Raw genomic sequence first — 20,371 nt, 5'->3', positions numbered from 1 at the left:
CACGCTGGGCGGTTCTTAGAGGCTCTTCCTCATCCTCGCTATGGAGGAAGTCCAGACTCTTCCCCTCACACCCCACCCCCACCACCACCACCACCCACCTCTCTTGCCCCCAGCCTTCATGGCGCATGCAGTGTGACTGGGACCTCATTCAAATGTTCCTTTTTTACAAGTGATTATTTTCACCATCTTCTGCACCATCATCCAGGTAAACCCGCTAGTGATTCTGTGTCTTATCTCTCACCTGCAGCCTGCGCTGGTTACCCGTTTTGATCTTACATACCCGGGTCTGACTGCAGCAAGCTACCTGGCAAGTGGGACTTTTATTTTGGCAATTATTTTTCAGTGTTCTGACGGGAGCCGGTAATGTTTGGAGATTTGTTTAATTGGGTTCTAACTGTGTTTGTGCTGATACACTGCTGTTATGGAGATGAATGGAGGACTGTGTGTTCTAGTTATGTGAGTATGCTGTCTGATTTATTCTTGCCAAAAACCTTGTGTCTCACTTTCCAATCCCTCCAGTTCACCTTTAAAATGCTAATCTGTGTGTAATTCATCTTTGGGCCGTGTTTTGAATTTCGTGGATTACAATGCTACATTATGTATTAGTTATGCTTTTAGTGAGTGGTATTTCATGTGGAAAGGCACAATTTTTCCAAATGACAGCTATATTTTACTGAAAAATGGAAATTTGGTAATTGGTAATTTGCTAATGGCTCTGCCGCTCCACTGATTTGGAGGATAAGTTACTCAGCAGAGAGAAGCCTTGTTAATAAGCCTTCTTGTGTTGACTGATTCTGAAATGTGTGACACGGCTTATGATTTGATCTGTTTTGTGCCTTATTTTGCTTTGATTTTCTTTTTCCTGAGAAAAACCAAAGATGGTTGATAATATGGGTATTATATCTGTGAAACATGTAGGTTTAGAGATAATACGTTTGCCCAGTATGTTGATCGCGATCGACGTGTTGATCACAGAGGCCATGCTGGTAGATTGCGTGTCATTTAAAAAAAAGCATCGGTTATAATTCAGATTTCTGCCATTTTCATCCCTTTTCCCTATGGCCTGACCTGACAGTTGCACTTGTTGCCTTTGTTACACTAAGGATGCCCATGCGTGTTCTAAACACGATTATGCACTCAAAATTTCATGGTATGGTCACATAAATGTCCAATATCATATAATAATAACATAATAACTTTGCAATTGCATTTTGTATGGGGCTGAGCAGTCATGAGGGTGATACAGTCAAACGGTCACCCCCACGGTCCGTTTTAGGCAGGGAAGTTCGCTTTCCATATCCAAAGGAAAATGGTGTCAAACTGTGATTTTGTCCAGACATGATACTGGTCTAATGATTTCACTCTTATGCCCATACAGGCTTCTGTACGAACATGTGTGGGCACCCCTGGTCAAAACAGTGTTGCAAACGAGGCCACAGTGTTGATTCATCCATGGGAGAATTGACTGAATTCGCTGCTTATATGACGTAGAATATTTCACAGCAGTATTCATCAACATTGATCTGGTTCCTTATTGAGAGTGTACAGTGTGAGTTGTGGCAGACGCTGTAGTGTTGCTGTTGCTGCAGGAGAGAGCTTGGCCCTGCTTCTGAAACGGCTGTATTGTGAAGCCTCTAAGGCCCTTCTCAGGACGGGCGACACAGTCACCTCATTTATTGTGGCTGTGTGCAGTTGGAGGATCAGGGCTACGAACACCAGCGGCAACAGTGAGGAGCAGAGGGGAGGGGCTCTGCGTTGGCACGGTACCCATGCACCCGCCCACGCCCCCTCCCTCACCTGCCTGCTCTTTCCCCAAAAAAGGGAGCCACGCATCGCGGCTGAGTCCCAGCTCCCTATTCAGCCAGCCCTCACCGCCTCAAACCTCCTCCTCCCTGCTTGCCCAGCCTTCACACATTCTCTCTCTCTCTGGCTCTTTCTGTAACTCACTCTCTCTCTCTCATATGCTTTCTCGCTCTCTCTCTCTGATTAAATAAATATCGACTTTTCCTCTGAATGCAATTTCCAGCTTTCACAGGGCTTTGACTGGAGAGGGAAATCTTTTATGCTGAGTGAAAGAAGTATGGCAAGAGCGTAAAAAAAAAAGTTTCATTCCATTATATGTGAATAATGCGCTGGCTGTTGCCTGCGAAACGCTATTTTCCAATTTGTTTCTTGGCCTTGGGTCTTAAAATGAAAAATAGCTTTAATACAGCGTTGAAACTCTGCGGCCAATGAGAGAGCCCCCTTCGCGTTGAACGCGCGGCGAGGGGCGGCGGACGTCGGCACGAGGCGCGCCCCGGATCTAAGTGCCGGGAAAGCCGCGAACGGAGCGCGATTGATCCCTCCGTGTCGGGGCGTCGATCTGTCGTCCCCCGCCCCGATTATACCTTCAAATAAAAACGCGTGTAGCCGCGCGGAGACGATCAGGCCAGCGTCAGTCAGCAGCCCGGAGCCACTTAAGCGATGCGTGTTTCTGTCTGTGAGCTCGGACACAGCCGGTGACGGGTGCTCATCAGAGAAATCGCTTTTAAATGTGAGGCGCAGATTTCATTATGAGTCATTCCTCCGGGGGAAAAGTTGAGCGTGCGGAAATGTGCTTGTGTTTCTGTCTGAACCCTTCCCCAGAGACGATTGCCTCAGAGTTTTTGTTTTCTACGAGGCGCTAGCTTTGCTGCTAATGGGCCTCTGGCTTCTCCTGTGTCTGTGTGGGTGAGGGGATGGAGGGAGCAAGGGTGGCCATTTACTGCGGAAACACTGGACTTTTCAGGGTCCCTGTACTTCAGCACACATCAGTATACATGAAGGCAGTTAGTAGATCTATAGATATATAATGTGATTTCACCTGGAGATTCATTTAAGGTGATCTTCGGGAATGTGATGGATGGGGAATGTTCCCTTGGGCTGAAACGATGATCTCTAGTCTTGACGAAATGGCCTTATTGTAACTCCACAAATTAATATTGTGTGTAACAGTCCCTATAAAATTCATTTTATTCATGCTTCAGTTGTAGCCCAAAAAAACTGATGGCATTCTCTTGAAAAGAGCAGAGATAAAGTTTAATCAAGAGTGCTAATGGTAATATTAGTAGACGACTGAAAATCGGCTTTTAATTTTTGAAATTGGCTTGCTAATTGATTTCTTCCCCTTTTGTTTTGCTTGAGCCCGCTGTAACTAAAATCATAGATCCTGGCCTTCAAGCAAAAGCTTAATGATATTGCCTCAAGTGGCTTTTGATAGAAAATAACTCATTAATCTGTTAGAAGGCATATTTTGAGGGTACTCAGGTGTCATACAAACGCATAGTCGTTTAGAAACTGTTGAGGATTCTGTATGCGTGGCAGCTGGAGGCACGGATCATGGCTTCCCTCTGCACTCCGAGCTCATGAGGGCCGTCCTGTTGTTGCTGAATTCCAGTGACAGTGATTTGGGTCACGGCCTCTGTCTGGTAGGCAAGGAGAGAAGCATTTTTTTTTTTTTTTTTGTTGGTTTGGTTTTTTTCCCCTTAAGTAACAGGTTGACTAGGGCAGGCAGTAATGTCAGTCGGAGCTCATTGCACAAATGTCCAGTTCCACCTGACAGATTGATTGACAGGACAGAGTAGTGGCGTTAATCGCTGTTTTAATGGCGATGGCTTACCGGGCCTGTCTCTTCACCCAGAACCTGGCTTTAGGGCACTGCGCTCTGCAGTCAAGGCTCACATTCAGAGGCTTTTCAGAACCTGCACATGGAGTTTAAAAAAAAATGGTGAATAAGCAGTGCTTAAAGATGCCATGACCCTAAGGAGCTGCTGTCTAAGAAGGGGGTGGGGGCGGGCACAAAAATGCGCTTCCTTTCCATTTTAGAGAAACCAGTGTTAGCACATTCTGGTTCATGTTCCTTTGAAAATGCTGCATTATGTGTTAGTATTAGATAACAAACTACTGTTTATGGTCATACAATTTGGTTGGAATTTTGAAAATTGTTGTGCTGCTGTGATATCCAGACCTTTAAGCCATCTAGATTAGAGGTTGTCAACCCACTACCAGCGAGACAATTTCTGTACTGTTTGAACCCTTTATTGCAAAGGTACAGCAGTTGACTGTGTGTCCAAGGTAAACATGGCAGGAGCATTTAGACCATGTATTGCCCTGCCACTGATATAGACCATATGGTAAAATGCTGTGACTTTGTTAATGATCTTGTGCCTCGATGAACTCAAATCCATACTCGGCTCTATACGTCCGGGTATAGTGACCTGTGCTGATGCATAGATCTCTCTGCACTGCACACAAGCATAGTCTTAATTTAGCACCCCTGGTGGAACCTGGGAGGCAGGGAAATGTGCCCCCCCCCCCCCAGCCCTTATAGATAACTGATAAATCAGATCAGAAATCAGCTGTTCCTATCCATTACAGATTCAGTATAGTGCACCACACATCTACGGTGAATTTGCAGTATGGTACTACTCTGCTGTTCTATGACTCTATATACCTTGCTGTATGTGTATCAATTCAGTGTTGATTACAGCAAACAGTATTGAGTTTAAAAAGTGTGCATGCGTATTTGTGATGGAAACAGCTGGGAGGCGTTATTATTATTGCAATTTTATAGATATTAATTTATAGTGGCAATTAAATTAAACCACCAGAGCCTCTAACAGTAATCAATGTGAATGAATAATTAGAATTTCAGTGAGTGACCTTGACTTGACTCCTGTTTGAGACCTTCTTTGTATGCTTTGCTGCAGGTCCAGATTCACTCATCTTGGTTGAAAGTTTGGTTGTCTTTGTCATTAGCACGTCATTGGATGCAGTAGAGGAACATCATCGTAAAAATTGTGTCAGCGCCTTATTGGTTGTCTTCTTTCGACTAATTGGCGGAAGGTTGCTTCATATAAAATTGCATGCTATTTTATTTTATGCACTTGTATTGTTTTTACTTGTTCACTTATTTTGGTGCCTTGTGTGTTGCAGTCGATGGCGCACGACACCTTTCATCACCATTAAGAATTTCTGTGAGCTACTGCAGGATTGTGTGCTTAGCTATTTTTTAAGTTGGAAAAATGTTAAGTACTTAGCATTCCAGTGGTATTACCCACTGATTCTTGAGCGTGGAGACAAAATGGATTGTTTTTCAGAGATGATGCCAATTAGTCATACTTATATAAACCACATTATCAACTATTATTCCATATTACCATTACTCAAAAAACCCTTCTTAACAGGAATTTGGTCAGTTCTGTCAGTGATGGTAAAAACAAGTTATTTTTACATTTATTTTACAGGAATGTATTAAAAGGCTGTCATATTGTATAGTGTCGGGAAAGTGAGGATTGGGTAAAATATGTGTGTATTCTGAATCCAGAGGTTTAATGCTAACGCCCTTGTTTATCGTTCAGCACACTGAACACAAATGTGTCAGCAGTTAAATCTTCTCACTTATCTGACATAGAATATATTTGTTTGATTTAATTTGGTAATTATTATCAAAGATATCAATTAAATTGCTGCACCTGTTGGATCAGCCTTTATCAAAATGTACAAGTCGCAACCAGATTAAAATTAAGGAGTTCATTAAGTTACAAAACAATATTCAGTGTCTAAAGACGAAGGTTCAAACTGCCTTAACAATGAACCAGTGTTACGGACGTGGACTGGTTACAGTCAGAAAAGAGAGGGAGAGGGGTCAGACAAGGACTGTCTTCTCTGAAAGCTGACAAATTTACATATTAAAGTTGCCTTATGTTGTTGGAAGCAGGGCTAAGCATTATGAAATTATTATTACAAGGTTAATGGTTTTAGCCTCTTTATAATGAGACCAAACATGAATATGTAGTATTTATATTGGTAGACAAATAATTCAGCCGCTAGTAATTTCCACCTTCAGGCAATATTTTCCATGTAAAAAAACCTAATCACACCGCATTGGTTTCCGCTTAAAACTGGAACTGCTTCTAAAAATGTAGATTTCAACTCTCGGGCCTCAAAAACCATTATCGATATAGACGATTCAAACAATGATTTCAATTAAATGTCTCAGATTGCCTTCAAACTTAAATCAATAGGAACATGTGCATTCTTTAGCCACGCTGAACCTCTGGCCCCATAGATAGCTTCGTGTTCTGTGTCTCATCAGGAGTAGTTGGATGCTTAGAGAAAGGAGATGCCATGACACCTTTTTAAGGGATCGAAATGGACCCTCAGTGGGTTCCACAAACATGAAAGATGTTTCCTTTGATGTTTGTGGAGGGGAGAGCAGGGATAGAGAGAGAACATTCCTGTGATCAAATCAGAGCAGGCTGCTCAATTACAAGTGACACTGTGTGGACTGTGAGCAAGTTCGCCAGATCAAATCATATCACCTGTCTCTCGAAGAGGATTACCTAAAAACTAGATAGCCAACTGCATTGTCTTTGTGGTTTATGGAAAAGCTAAAGAAAATAAAAAGTTCTGCTATTAGCATTCTTCGTACTTTTAGATTAAGAATTAGGCAGCATTAAAAAAAGCTATGAAAGGGCAATTATCAGAATTTCTGGAATCTTTTGACATGTCGCTGAAGGAGATGACAGCAGAATTACAGCGGCCTTAGTTTCTATAGACAGGATATCTATTCAGATCTTGAAGGGTATGATTAGAATGTCATTACACTATAAGGCTCATATCCCTTGTATATTAACAATGACAGCAGTGAAACGGTGCATAAATTTGCTTTAACAGCACTTTAGAGAAGTGCATTGGTGGTACAGAATACAATACAAAAATTGTTACACAGAGTGATTTTTGTTTCGCTTATGCCATCAAAGTAAAAAAAATAAATTATATATATATATATATATATATATATATATGTGTGTGTGTGTGTTGGCGGTCATGTGAGCGTGCTATTCATGTTTTGGAAAATATAATCATATGATGTCAGATCACTCATATTTCATATTCCTGTGTGTTACTTTGAACTGCTACTGACACAATTACTGCTGCTGACGCAATTACAGTTGTGTTGGTCCAAAAATTTAGTTGAACTGCTGTCTCATGTGCTTGAGACTATAGGAAGTATAAAATAGGTTCACAAGTAATAGGTTTGTCATTTTAAAATCAGATGGGGTTGACACTTATTCTGCAAATATACTACATGGCCGAAAGTATGTGGACACCTGACATCCAACATCTAAAATGATGACCATTTATATGGAATCTGTCCACCCTTTGCTGCTCTAACAACATCCACTCTTCTGGGAAGGCTTTATACTTGATGTTGGAACATTACTGTAAGGATTTGCTTCCATTCAGGCAGAAGACGATTAGTGAGGTCAGGCACTGTTTGGGTGATTAGGCCTGGCTCACAAATTGTTTTTCAATTGGTCCCAAAGGTGTTGGATGTGGTTGAGGTCACTGCTCTGTGCAGGCCAGTCAAGTTCTTGTTCCATAGTCTGACTCACAGGATATAGACTGTGGGTATAAGCCTGCCATTGGCCGACTATTTCAGTCGAAATTCACCTCCCCTTCCGCTATTTGCATGTTACCGTTTTCAAAGTCCCCGTCGCTACGTGAAACAACAACCACAACAACCTCCGAGCTAGCAACCTACACACTGAAAATGGCAAGTTTTGATGAAGATTTGGATCGTGCAATAAGGCAGGCCTGCTTGGTTCTTTTGGTGAATGTTTGTAAAGATATAAAAAGAATATGTTTAGAACATTTGCTGTCTAACAGGGACGTTCTTTCATGTTTGCCCACCGGTTATGGAAACAGTTTCATATACCAAGCGTGGCCTAACGTCTGCAGTGAGCTAGCGAGGGTAAACACACAGACATGGCGTGAAAATGCCATGGTTTTGGTAGTGTCCCCCTTGGTCACGATAATAGAGGACCAGGTGAAAACCCTGGGCTTAACGCTGCCCAAGACGATTGTGATTGGTTTAAAGGAATACAAACAAGCCAGACCGTTTTTTTCCCTATAGTGGAACGATAATGGGTTCAGCCAGACCTTTCTCCAGCGCTGGCACAGCGCTGAAACGAAGTGTGGAGGTCTGGCTATGCGAGACTAGTTCTTCTACACTGTTCTCAAAAATTTGTTATATGGACATTGCTGTGCACCCAGGGCCATTGTCATGCTAAAACAGGAAAGGGCCTTTCACAAACCGTTGGGGAATCACGGAATTATCTAGAATGTGATTTTATGCTGCAGCATTAAGATTTGCCTTCACTGGAACTGAGGGGCCTAGCCCAAACCATGAAAAACAGCCCCAGACCAAGGGGTGTCCAGGTTCTTTTGGTCATGTAGTGTAGATTGTAGTCAGGGCTTCAGTGCAGACTTTCTCAGAGGTGACCGGTGTCTGTCTGAATTAGCCACGGGTGTCTTTTTGAATAGAAGTACTTTTTTTGTTTTGAAAAAAGTACTTTAGAAAGTCTGATTTAGAATATTGTGAAATAATTTTCCCTTAAAAGGGGCATTCTAGAAGGGAAAGATAAGAAAGTAAGGATTGAATTGGATACACATGAAGGTGGGAATTTACCTGTTGCTTGTACAGTAAAAAAAAATCCATATTCGTATCCCTTTCACTTCAATCCTTAGGAAACCGAGAACCGTAAGGTGCTTTGTCTATGTAGCCCCGAACACCACTTAAAAAGCTGACGTTGAGGGGCTCACCTAGCACATTAGCAGCAGGGCTCTTCACTCTGAACCAGAAAACGTTTTTCTTTGCTTTGTGAAGTGAATTACCTTGATTTTTGGATTCATCCTTTGCAGCTACTGAGTGATTTGATTTTTCTCTCGTTTGTTACCTTCAGATATTTTGTGATGCTATCAAAGCAGTTTCTCCTCCACACACACTGTTCAAGGTCTGCAGTGTTCGCAGTCAGGCTTGATTGTGAGCAGGTGACCTTTCCAACCTGGCTTGATACATACTTGTGAAAAACAGAGTTATTCGGCGACTTATTTTATATGTTCAAAAACAGGATGTAATCCTAAGGATTTGAATATTCATTTTAGTGCTTTTTCCAACATTTCCATGATCCATGGACTCTGAATGAACTGTGTGTGCACCACATAGTCTTCTACTGGAGAATTACTTTTGATGTGGAATAGATGTAAATTGACAGATCATTGTGAATAGATTATGAATACACTGTATACTGTGTATAATATACTGAGTTTATTGAGCTTGATTCAAAGATGCCCTACAAACCGACGGCTCCATGTAATTTATGGTGCACCAAGTCAAATTAATAATTTTTTGCAGACATTTGGGGGTACTATAGTGACTAAGAACTGCAATATGCTTAGCTGATACCATTGCCACCTACGTAGAGAGAGAGGAAAGAAAAACATTGAAGTAATCCGGGCAATAGCCGCTGTTGGAGGGGCCTGTTTCAGAGCATTAATCTGTATTAAACAAATGATAATCTGGTCATCTCAGAGAGGGATTGTTTCCATACAAGGAAAGTGGCATTGAGCCAGACTCCATCTGAAAAGCCGTGTTGCGTAGGGAGTGGAGTGCCGTTGCCTAGTAACCAGATTGTTCTAATAATCGAATTTGATGTATACCCCATAACCTTGTTTTAATGGCGGGCTTAATGCTTCCTGGCATTACGCTTTATTTTGTGCGATTTTATAAATGCGTTTATTGCTAAAGCAGTGCTGTGCAGGACTAGCTTAATGATGCAAACTGTGACAAATAATGTAATATTGCGCAATATGTTGCAAGCGAAATAATAGGCCTTGGAAATGGATACACACAGGGCAGTACATCAGGTCAGTCCATCTTATTACATTGACATAATTGTTTTTCCAACGGCCATTTATGCTGTAACTAGTGTTCCCCATTAATAGCTGATTGAGGAATGAACTGTTTTACTAACTTACTATTTTATTTGTTAATTGTGAATAAATTCAATTGTATGGGGGCAAATGCCGGTCACCTGATCGGACATGAAAAATACACTGAATATCACCCCCAGGGTATAAGTTCTTTTTTTTAATTCTCCGCAGCTTTTGCCTTGCGTCTGCTGGCAGGCATTCGGCCCTTTCCAAAACGCTGCCGTTTACCTGCCAGGAAGTGCCGTTATTTTCGGAAATTCGGATTGGTTTTTCCTCGTTCCACTTCCCCTAGATTTCTCTTTTGGGACCCCCCCCGCCGTGAGGCGAGCAGGCTGGTAGCTGAGGCTGCTGTTACCGGTGGATGTGGCCGACCCGGGCTGGGCGGTAGCAGCCTCTCTATGACCGCTCCCTGCATTCTCGTCTCACGGCAGCTGTTTGCAGGGTGCTCTTGTGGCCTCAGGCCATTAGGCGGCTAACGCTAAATGCTGCCGCGCGTTAGGGGTCAGTCCCGCCACCCTTTTTTAAAGTTCTTTTTCATACATTGAGTCTGTGGCATTTGTGTAAACATTGGATTAACCCCCCGCCCGCATTTTTACACACTGGCGTGCAAAGTGCTTATGCCTGGCTTCCCCCCAATTATCACAAGGCATTGTGTCTGATTTTGCCTGGCAGCTGCACCCCCCCCCCCCCCCCCCCCCGCTGGCTTCATCTCACGCACAGCACCAGGATGATGGGCACTGATGAAGGAACAGATTGGCACCGCACGGCGGTTTTGAAAATGCGCTGAAATGCGCTGAAATCCGCGATCTCCTCGTTAAAGAGGTCCGGTCCAGGAAGCTCTCCGGGCAGCGGGGGGGGGACGTGCGCCGCGGGGTTTCTGACCAGACCCCCCCCCCCCCCTTTTTTGCTGCACGTGCCGACTGTTAAACAGGAGAGCGCAGAGTGCCTAGAACCTGCCCTGGTTTCAGCACCACGGAGAGCGCCGCTGACCCCTGCTCTGGCCCCCTACGGGAAATAGCAGGCTGCCAATTGCTTCTCAGGGGGGAAGATTGCAGAAATCGCCACGCGGGTTCCACATCAGAAAGCAATACGGTGGCGGGCTTTCTCTTTCCCATTGTTGGTCCTTGCCAGAAAGTTAGGAAATAATGGACAGTAAAGGTGGTGGTTGACTCCCCCTGAGAAACCATTACTCCATATGCAATGGTCTGAAATTGATTTTCCGCGAGAGAGGCGCTGCTTATGCCATTCTCTGTTGCAGCAGACACTTTTTTTTCCAATGAAAGTAACCGTTGTAATGAGGTTTCTATGGTGTCTCTGCATTCATCTTCTGCTGTTTCCTGGATTCTGCCACTTTAAAGGTTGTGTGTTTTTGTAGATGTCTGTTGTGTAATGATGTCATTATGATATAGATGTGAAGATATTCACATTTTGTGCATGTTAAACATAATATCATCTTTCCAGTGTCATTTTCTTGTTATGATGAAATACAAACTCACTAAGTTGTCACTAGCCCACTCACTTAGTGCTCCATTATTGCCCCATGTGGTCATTATCTCATCTTTCAAGTGCAGAATAACAAAGTCATCTTTCAAGTGTGAAATGCCATGTAACACAAAAGTGTTTAAACCTTTTTCCAGCCCATATTTTACTGGCTTTTCTCGTTGGTCAGAAGAAAGGGCAGTCCTCCTGTAGGGTCAATGAAGCACGCCCTGTCTTATCTCGGCTTTCAGTTTGGGCTTTTGTTCTCAGACCAATGCTGGCTTGTGTTCATCCCTGAATGCACGTTATAAACCCTGAATAACCCCAGAATACCATAAACCCTGAATTACCCCCGCATGCCATAAACCCTGAATTACCCCCGCGTGCCATAAACCCTGAATTACCCCCGCGTGCCATAAACCCTGAATTACCCCCGCATGCCATAAACCCTGAATTACCCCCGCGTGCCATAAACCCTGAATTACCCCCGCATGCCATAAACCCTGAATAACCCCCGCATGCCATAAACCCTGAATAACCCCAACATGCCTTAAACCCTGACTAACCCCAGCATGCCATAACCCATGAATTACCCCAGCATGTTATAAGCCCTGAATAACCAGAGCATGTCATAACCCCTGAATAACCCCAGCATGTCATAAGCCCTGAATAACCCCAAAATACCATAAACCCTTAATAACCCCAGCATGTCATAAACCCTGAATAGCCCCAACATGTCATAAACCCTGAATTACCCCAGCATGCCATAAACCCTGAATTACCCCAGCATGTCTTAAGCCCTGAATAACCCCAGCATGACATAAACCCTGAATAACCCCTACATGCTATAAACCCTGAATTACCCCAGCATGCCATAAGCCCTGAATAACCCTAGCATGCCATAACCCCTGAATTACCCCAGCATGCCATGAGCCCTGAATAACCCCAGCATGCCAAAAACCCTGAATTACCCCAGCATGTCATAAGCCCTGAATAACCACAGCATGTCATAAACCCTGAATTACCCCAGCATGCCATAAGCCCTGAATAACCCCAACATGCCTTAAACCCTGAATTACCCCAGCATGTCATAAACCCTGAATTACCCCAGCATGTCATAAACCCTGAGTAACCCCAGCATGTCATAAACCCTGAATTACCCCAGCATGCCATAAGCCCTGAATAACCCCAGAATACCATAAACCCTGAATTACCCCAGCATGCCATAAGCCCTGAATAACCCCAACATGCCTTAAACCCTGAATTACCCCAGCATGTTATAAACCCTGAATAATCCCAACATGCCATAAACCCTGAATTACCCCAGCATGTTATAAACCTTGAATAATCCCAGCATGCCATAAACCCCATATTACCCCAGCATGCCATAAGCCCCGAATTACCCCAGCATGCTATAAACCCTGAATAATCCCAGCATGTCATAACCCCTGAATTACCCCAGCATGTCATAGAAAAAATACAATTAACATCGGAGTCACGCTTCCCCTTCTCCCACCTCTGGCCATAATTTTGACCATGAGGATGCTTTAGCTTGAGTCCTGAATCTAATCCCAAACCAGACCCCTCAGGTGGTTGCACAAAAGCATACTGATTGCGCTGTGCTTTTTTCAAATAAGCAGTATTTTCTTAAGTGCGGTATAACTGCAGCATGTTGAGTAAGGTGGCAGGGCTGTCCCTCATCTTTTTACCTTCTTTGATATTAATCCATGCTTTTCCAGAGCCAAACTAACTGTCAAACTTATTTTCCATAATAATAAGTAATTGATGATTAATTGTTAAACTGCTGACTCTTGCCATGTTTTTAATGCCTAAAAGTGAAATGAAAGGACAGAGTTACTGAAATTCACAGGCAATTAATCACAGAAAGCATAGTCAAATTTACCGAATTTAAGGCTTTCTGTGATAGCATAGAATGGGTAAAGTGCTCAAAGCTGCCAGAAAGAAAACCGAAGGATAAAACATTTCTTCTCATTACCATTGCAGTCATTGTCAGTGAGTCTCTTTTTAATGGGACGTAGCCTATCAGCCACTTATCCATTTCCCAGTGGGAAACTTAAGCACCTTTCTAATGCTAATATTTCTAAATTACATTGCATTACATTTATTTGGCAGATACGTTTATACACTTTTATCCAAAGCAATGTACATATACATTGCTAACATTTCAATTCAGCCAACATTTCAATAATGTTACAGATTAAAAAAAAAAAAAAAAATATATGTCAAAAGCACAAAAAGACGGATCACGATGTTTAGCTAAAGCCATTAACTATCTTACGTTATATGAGCAATAAACGATCAATAAACGATCAAGAATGGGTCCACAAACGTCCACAATCTTGTGGAGTGCAGTCTGAATGACACACTAGTCAACATTAAATCAGGCATTTGTGTGATCATATGCAATACCCTTTCAAGTGCAAACAATAAAAATGCATTTATACTAGTCTTTTTTTTTTTCTATTTAGCATTTATTTTTACAAGCACAGAATAACATTAATGAAAACTAACTTCATTGCATTGCATTGCAATGTTTCTGTAGTCTACAGAACACCGCAACCAAACAGAGATCCCTGTGACCTAAGTTTGGCTGACCAACCTGTAGTTTTTGCGCTGCCGGCCTGAACAGTAAACTTGCCAGCCAAAAAAGCACGTCAAGGACAATTATTATTATCAGTTTGGTTAATTAGCCCTATCCAGCAGAGTACAGTTGGAATTACATGGGTCGCCTCTCTCTCCATTGAAAATGAATGACTTCTTGCCACAGGAATGCTGTGTTTGGTGTAAGTCTGGGGTAACACGTCCCAATAGAGATCTCCCGTGACCCAAACTTGGGTCGCGACCCACAGATTGTACACCACTGAGCTGGTCCATAGTGACGGCCAAGGGCCTGAACCGGGAAGGCGTGGCCGCAGGCGAGAGGTATGCTGGTCCTCTTGTCTGAGGAAGCTCCGGCCAGTTTCCCCTGAACCCAGCCTGAGGGCAGATCGGACTCTGCGCTAATCCAGATTGGTTTTCAGGTGAAGGGGGGGGAGATAAAATGGGGGCTTGTTGTGTAAAGCACTGGTTGTTGCGTGCTCTGATCACTCTGCGTAGCCTGTCGAGCACGCTTAGGAACTCCTGCCCTCCTTTCGCTGCTTTCCTGTGTCTGCACACACCTCCTTGGGGGGGGTGGGGGTGGAGAATGGCGGGAACACCATGTCCGCTCAGCGCCCTGAGGCCCCTCCCTCGCGCTGTAGTTCAGTTCTGATGCTGACCCTCACGCACATGCCCCAGTGGAGGACTTGGCGGACGCCCCCGCGCTGCCGGGCCTTCCATTAAATTAGTCGTGCTCTCTGAAGTGCTTCCCACCGTCGGACGAACGCGGCGCTGAAGTTCGGCCGCGGCCGCCCACGCCGGACGCGAAGCCTGCGCGAGCGTCTCACGGCGACGCTTCTGCCGTGGTGACGGGGGACCCCTGAGGAGGCCAGAGGGGCTGCAGGCCCGGGCGGGCTCCAGGAGGAGCCAATGGGGCTTCAGCAAAGTGCGGCAGAGGAGGTGCAGAACCAGGGCACACTAATGCTGATGCATGCCCTTCTCCTTTAAGTGCGGATGGGGGGGTGTGCCGCTCTACGAGCTAGCCGCCTCGGGGATTTGAGTGCCTTGTTTACGGCGTCGTTCTGAGGACGCTCGCTCACTCTGTCCACCGGGGACCCTCCGTGGCGCGTGTGGCAGATGGTCAAGGAGCCGTTTTACGCTGCTCCTCGAATCGCATTCGGGGCCTTCTAATTTTAAGCATTCTGTGAGCACCGGTACGCTTCTCCATCCTGAATTTTAAAGAGACGTCAATCGGGCTCTCTGCAGGCTTTGGCAACCGAAGCAGTTTAACTTGGCCCGGGCGATGACAAGTAATATAATAGATGTGTCCAGTTTGTGCGTGCGTGGGCCTTTGCTGCTCTGTTGTTGAGGGAATATTGATAGGTCTGTCTCTCTCTGAGGTTACGTATGCACAGCAGGCTGTAGATTAATGTTATGCCAGTGCTTGATCAACAGAAGACGTAATTTGCTCAAGGCCAGTTTTCTGAGCTTTTAGATGAATAGATATCCATGTGATCAGCAGTCAGGCTCCCTTTGTAATTCCGCGTTGAAGGGGAGGAGGCCGCATTTTTATGTAAGCCTACTCATGTTGCCAAAGGTACAGTACTCTCTTACCCTCATGGTTCAAGCATTGAAAACCACTGCTGTAACTGGGAGAGGAATCATTTTGTTCCGTCCGTCAAGCACGAGCGTAATTAAACTAAAAACAGTAATGAACGTAACGACGCAAGCTCACGTCCGCACGCGCGCGTGCCCGCACCCACGCGCACGCACTCAGTCTCCATTCAGATTCTTTACAATTTGGCATTGTGGCTTTGATTGGCTGTGCTATTTCAGCCCGAGTTATTTTCATGAGCTGAATCAGCAATGAAAACAGTCAGTCTGGTTAAACACGGCAATTATGTGTATTTTCTGCCCCTCTTGTGGGCTGATGACTGCAGATCTGTGTGGAGGATTTCTGTTTAATGAAAACACGCAGCCTGCTTCTCATTCAGCGGCGGTGGCAACTGTCCTGGATGCCCTGACGAGACGTTCCTTCTGAAGTTCAGGTGCATTGCTTGTATTCGGTCGCAGAATACCTGTTTATATTGCGCACTTTTGCAATCTAGAGAGATTTGCATATTTGAGCGTCAAACACGGTTGTAACTTACAGAGTCCGGAGTCAAATGCTTCAAATTGTTTACGATTTTCACTTATCTGTGCCCAACAGACAGACTTTCCGAGTGCCAGATTTTCAGGCGATTTGCTTGTATTGCTTCAGGCCTGCCGGGGACAGCGAAGTTGACTTTAATTTCGACTTTGCTTTGGGTTGTTGGTTATATCACAGGGTGTGTACAGTCACTGATTCTGGTTTAGATAAAGGACACAGCTGGGATAATGTTAACAATAGCAGCAAATTACATTTTAATTGTTTAAATTATAAATTGCATACATGGGTAACAAAAAGCCAAATTGCTATTACCAGGAAATGCAGTAGAATGTTTCATGTTAAAAATGCCTGCTGATGAAGTTAATTAGCAAGCATTGTTTTGCTTTTATTTCATGTATTAACTTTCCATTCTCTTTTTTTGATGTAACTGTGAACTGTCTTGATACGTAGGGGTTACATTCTTGGCCAGATCCCTACAAACAAATGCAAAGGTATTCTTTTTATGGAAGTACATTTCTCCAAGGGTTTTCTCCAATTATTCTGAAGTAGCCTTTAAATAACTTGGATATCCTCTAAGGCCACCATAAATAAATAGTCATAGCAGAGTTTAGTATTTAGTTCCAGCAAGTGGCTGCTCAGTGATCAAGAAAGTCTTCTGTTTATAAATGCATTGTTATTTTATGGGTATATTTGTAGACTAGTGCAAGATTTGGTCTAGCTAGCATGCAACCCTCCCCTCTTGTCCCACCCACCCCCCTTCCCCTAGAGGACCACAATGGAAGTACGCCTTTGGGTATTATTGTGTATTTTATCCTTGATAATTTTAAATGTATCTAAGGACTGCATGAATGCAGTCTTGCATGCATCTTTTGTTATTGTCAAATAAATCTCATCTAATCTAACCTTGGATAGGGACATTTGTGCTCCTGTGTTGAATAATCTCAGCTTTCTTCTGGTGGTCTCTCTTGTCATGCGAAATTAAGCATATTAAATATGTAGGCTACGTTCTAAGCCAAAAGGCTACGGACAAACGCAATGTTAATCTCTTTCGCAATTGAAGTGTAACAACGTTGAGATAAACATTATCTGCTTTTGGCTTTAATACCATGAACAGAAATGTTTTTCCTATTACCTGACCTCAGTACAACAATAGTATCCAATCCAAGTCAAATAATGGGCATCTGTGCACATGTTATTTTAGGTATTTTACTGTCAGAGAATTCAAATGGAATGTGCTACTCCTAATGGCAGGAACATTCCTCTGTCCAAGCAGAGAAGAATGACAATATTAAGCATGTGTTCTTGATGCATACAAAGTAAGTTCATCAGTTCATTGTCCATTGGTGCTTGTAATGGTGTAACTGCAAAAAAATAACATGAATTGTTGATCTTGCATTCAAATTGCAGCTACAGTCGTGACAGTTGCTTCTGGATGGCGACAATACCATTGTTGAAGTCCTTGAAGGTGGAACGCTTAAATGGCTTGCCATAAAAGGCTGGGTAGTCGGCCGTCTCCATTTTAAATTCAGTTACAGCCTGGCACACTGGGAGCCATTATCCGGAAGGGCTTGATAGCAGCGCATTTAAGGCTCACAAATTGGCCCAGCCTCTTAGCTACACGGCTGCTGCATTGTGGAGCTCTTCACCTCCTCAGAAAGCCCTCGGTGACTGCGTACCCGCACGCTGTGTCGTGGCACTCCCCGAGAAACAGGTGTCCACTGGAGCCAAGCGAATGCAGAAAGCTGTCAGTATTCACTTCTGGAGCGGTCGGGTATTTACCATTTCGCGCATGGCCGCCGTCGATGCCGCGTTGTAGACACGACGAGAGATTTCAAGATGGCGTGTTAATAACGGCAGGCGTTCAGATGCTATTAAATGGCTATCAGCGTGCGCTGCGGGGCGTGTCTGGCCCACGCACAGTGAGGCAGAGCCGGCCGCTCGGGGGCTAGCGCCGCGGCTGCTGCGACTTAGAGGAGCGGCTCAAAAAGCGCATCGGCGCACTGACGTCGCGGCTGCCCCGCGTCTGATGAAGTGCTGGCGTTTGGGCGCGGGCCAGGCCTGTGGGCGGGAGAGGAAAGCCTTTCATTTGGCCAGCCCACAAAGGCCTTGCTTTCTCTCTCTGACGGAGGGATCCGGCGGGGGGGGGGGGGGGGGGGGAAGACTCGCGGAGGTGGGAGGTGGGAAGCTGCCGCGGGGGTGATGCGTCTGACGCGCGCAGAAGCGCGCCGCGCGGCCCCTTCTGCGCAACGCTCCCCAGCCACATCCTGCGCAGACCGCAGCGTAAAAACAGTGTACTCCTGATCCCTACCTTAGAGATCGCTGTACCCCAAAGTCCCCAGACTTTCCAGAATGTTCTGTTTCTGTTTCGGAGGTGCTAACTAACCGCCGTTATTTAAAGGCTAGTCAATACCGCGCTTTGGCACTGAAAGGGCATCTCGGTGTCAGGTTCTCGTCGTATTTGTTAAGGCAATAGACGGGGTGTTAATGAACGCGCAGGAGGTGCGTTAATCAGCCCCCCCCCCGGCGGGCCGTGGGAGGAGAGGGCGCCTCTCTGTCCTGCCCTGCTCGCCGCCTGATATATTTCTGTTTCTTGAGTGCGTGATCCTCACGGGAACAGCCGCGCTGTCAGAAGACTGTCAAGCTGCGCAAACGCTCTCTTCCTGTTAGGAACGTGTTCCTTTCAATCACTTCCTGTTTGCCATCTCGTTTTATTTTACTTTCTCACTGAATTGCTTTATTGGGAACGGGGAGAGGTAGTCGAGGGGCAACACAATTAGTATTCTGCGGTCTGCTGTATGATAAACAGCAGTTAAGTTGCAGCAGTGGATTGTTGTATGGATTCAATTACCTCTGTGTAAATCACAGTTGGACGGTGTTTTATTAGAGTGGAGTTATGGTCTTAATGCAGTTAATATCTGTTGGAAGGCGGTGTCGTCATTATTAGTGTTGTTATCGTTGTTCACGTGCGGCGCAGTTTCGGGTTGTTTGTGATACGGCGGGTGTGGGAGCGATGGGTAGAATCCGCTGGCACGATTCGGCCTTGCAGAGTGAGACCGGAGTGTCTGCAGTCCCTTGGGTACAGACCCTGTTTACAGACCTTGCCTGCCCACAGAGAGGCTTTAATTTCTCCCGGAGGCTGCACCGCCCCATTGACTGGCCAGAAGGTCAGTCTGGGATGCTGGCAGCTTAGTCACAATTAAAAAGCCCCCCCCCCCCAAAAAAAATGGAGGCAACACCAGCAGACTGCTCGTTCGTGGAGTCTGGCGTTTTGGCAGACTGCACCCCCGAGAGGGAAACTGACGCTTGCTTAGCACCCTGGGCGGTGGGCAAGGGGCACGGCCCCTTCAGTTTGATGGGCTTGTGACGAGCGACGCGGGCCAGGATTGGGGCACGGGGCTGTCGCTCGCCCCGGTCGTCAGCGGCGACAGCACTGTAGCGCTCCGTGCTGGTTCTGAGCGGGGATATGAACGCACGTTTGCATATGCCCTCCTGCTGGCCCTATGCAAACAGACCTGCAGATGGAAACCGCTTAGAGAGAGAGAGAGAGAGAGAAAAGAGGGAGAGAGGGGGGTGGTGGAGAGAGAGAGGCAGAGGGGGGTGGTGGAGAGAGAGACTGAAACACAGGGGGAAGAGAACGAGAGAGCCAGAGAATCACTGAGAGGGGGATAGAGAGAGAGCGTGTCATAGCGAGAGCAAGAGAAGCAGGGAGAGCGGGAGGGAGGGAAGGATTGAGAGAGAGAGAGAGATAGAGAGAGAGAGAGAGACGGGACTCCACAGCGCTGAGATACAGGTGCACTCCTTTTCTCCGGTCCTCCTCCCACATCCTGCTCGTGCCCCCCCCAGCCCCCCACCCCTCCCAAACGGGCTCTCTCCCGTGGAATACACCCAGGCGCCTCCCTCCTGGCTCCAGAGAACTGATGCATCCTTAGAGCTTTTACACGTCCTGTTCTGAACCAAGAGCTTCTCCACTCCGCTACTACAGTATGTTTGCCTCTATCTGGTATGCCAAGAAGCTGGGGAGGAGGCTGGTACTCAATGCTAGGAAAGCTAAGATGCAAAAGGTAGGTTCACTGCTGTCAGTAATACTTTTGCTGCACCCTTATTTGAATAAATTGTCTGTGCATGCGTGAGAGAGAATGTTTAATTTGACGTGTGTGAAACTTAATCAAATGACGTGCAGTCGTTTGACACGCACTTTCTAAAGAGAGAGTTACTGAACGCAGAATACGCGCGCTGCTTATGCTAGCACATGTTGAGCCAAACTGTTGAGCCGCTCCTTATGGAATATCTGTTTTTGGTGCTTGCTGTACGGCGGCGGCTAAGTTGCTTGTGCTCGCGCGCTGACAG

General features: G+C 45.3%; 1 protein-coding gene across 30 annotated transcripts in view; it reads left to right on the top strand.

Annotated features, from left to right (window-relative positions):
• dlg2 (discs, large homolog 2 (Drosophila)) overlaps positions 1-20,371 on the top strand; it is a 228,270-nt gene that overhangs the window by 89,852 nt on the left and 118,047 nt on the right. For 23 of the 30 annotated variants that reach the window (XM_035432261.1, XM_035432260.1, XM_035432255.1 and 20 more), the window contains one exon: positions 248-307. The exons of 5 other annotated variants lie outside the window; for them this stretch is intronic. In XM_035432261.1, coding sequence (XP_035288152.1) covers positions 248-307 — 60 coding nt within the window. Of the gene's footprint in view, positions 1-247; positions 308-19,931; positions 20,086-20,371 lie in introns of those variants that run through there. 2 more of the 30 variants (XM_035432283.1, XM_035432289.1) reach the window with 2 other exon arrangements.

This window comes from Anguilla anguilla, chromosome 9 (assembly GCF_013347855.1).
Source record: "Anguilla anguilla isolate fAngAng1 chromosome 9, fAngAng1.pri, whole genome shotgun sequence".
NCBI lineage: Eukaryota > Metazoa > Chordata > Actinopteri > Anguilliformes > Anguillidae > Anguilla > Anguilla anguilla.
The sequence above is the reverse complement of the archived record's forward strand: the minus strand, read 5'-3'. Positions and strand labels throughout refer to the sequence as shown.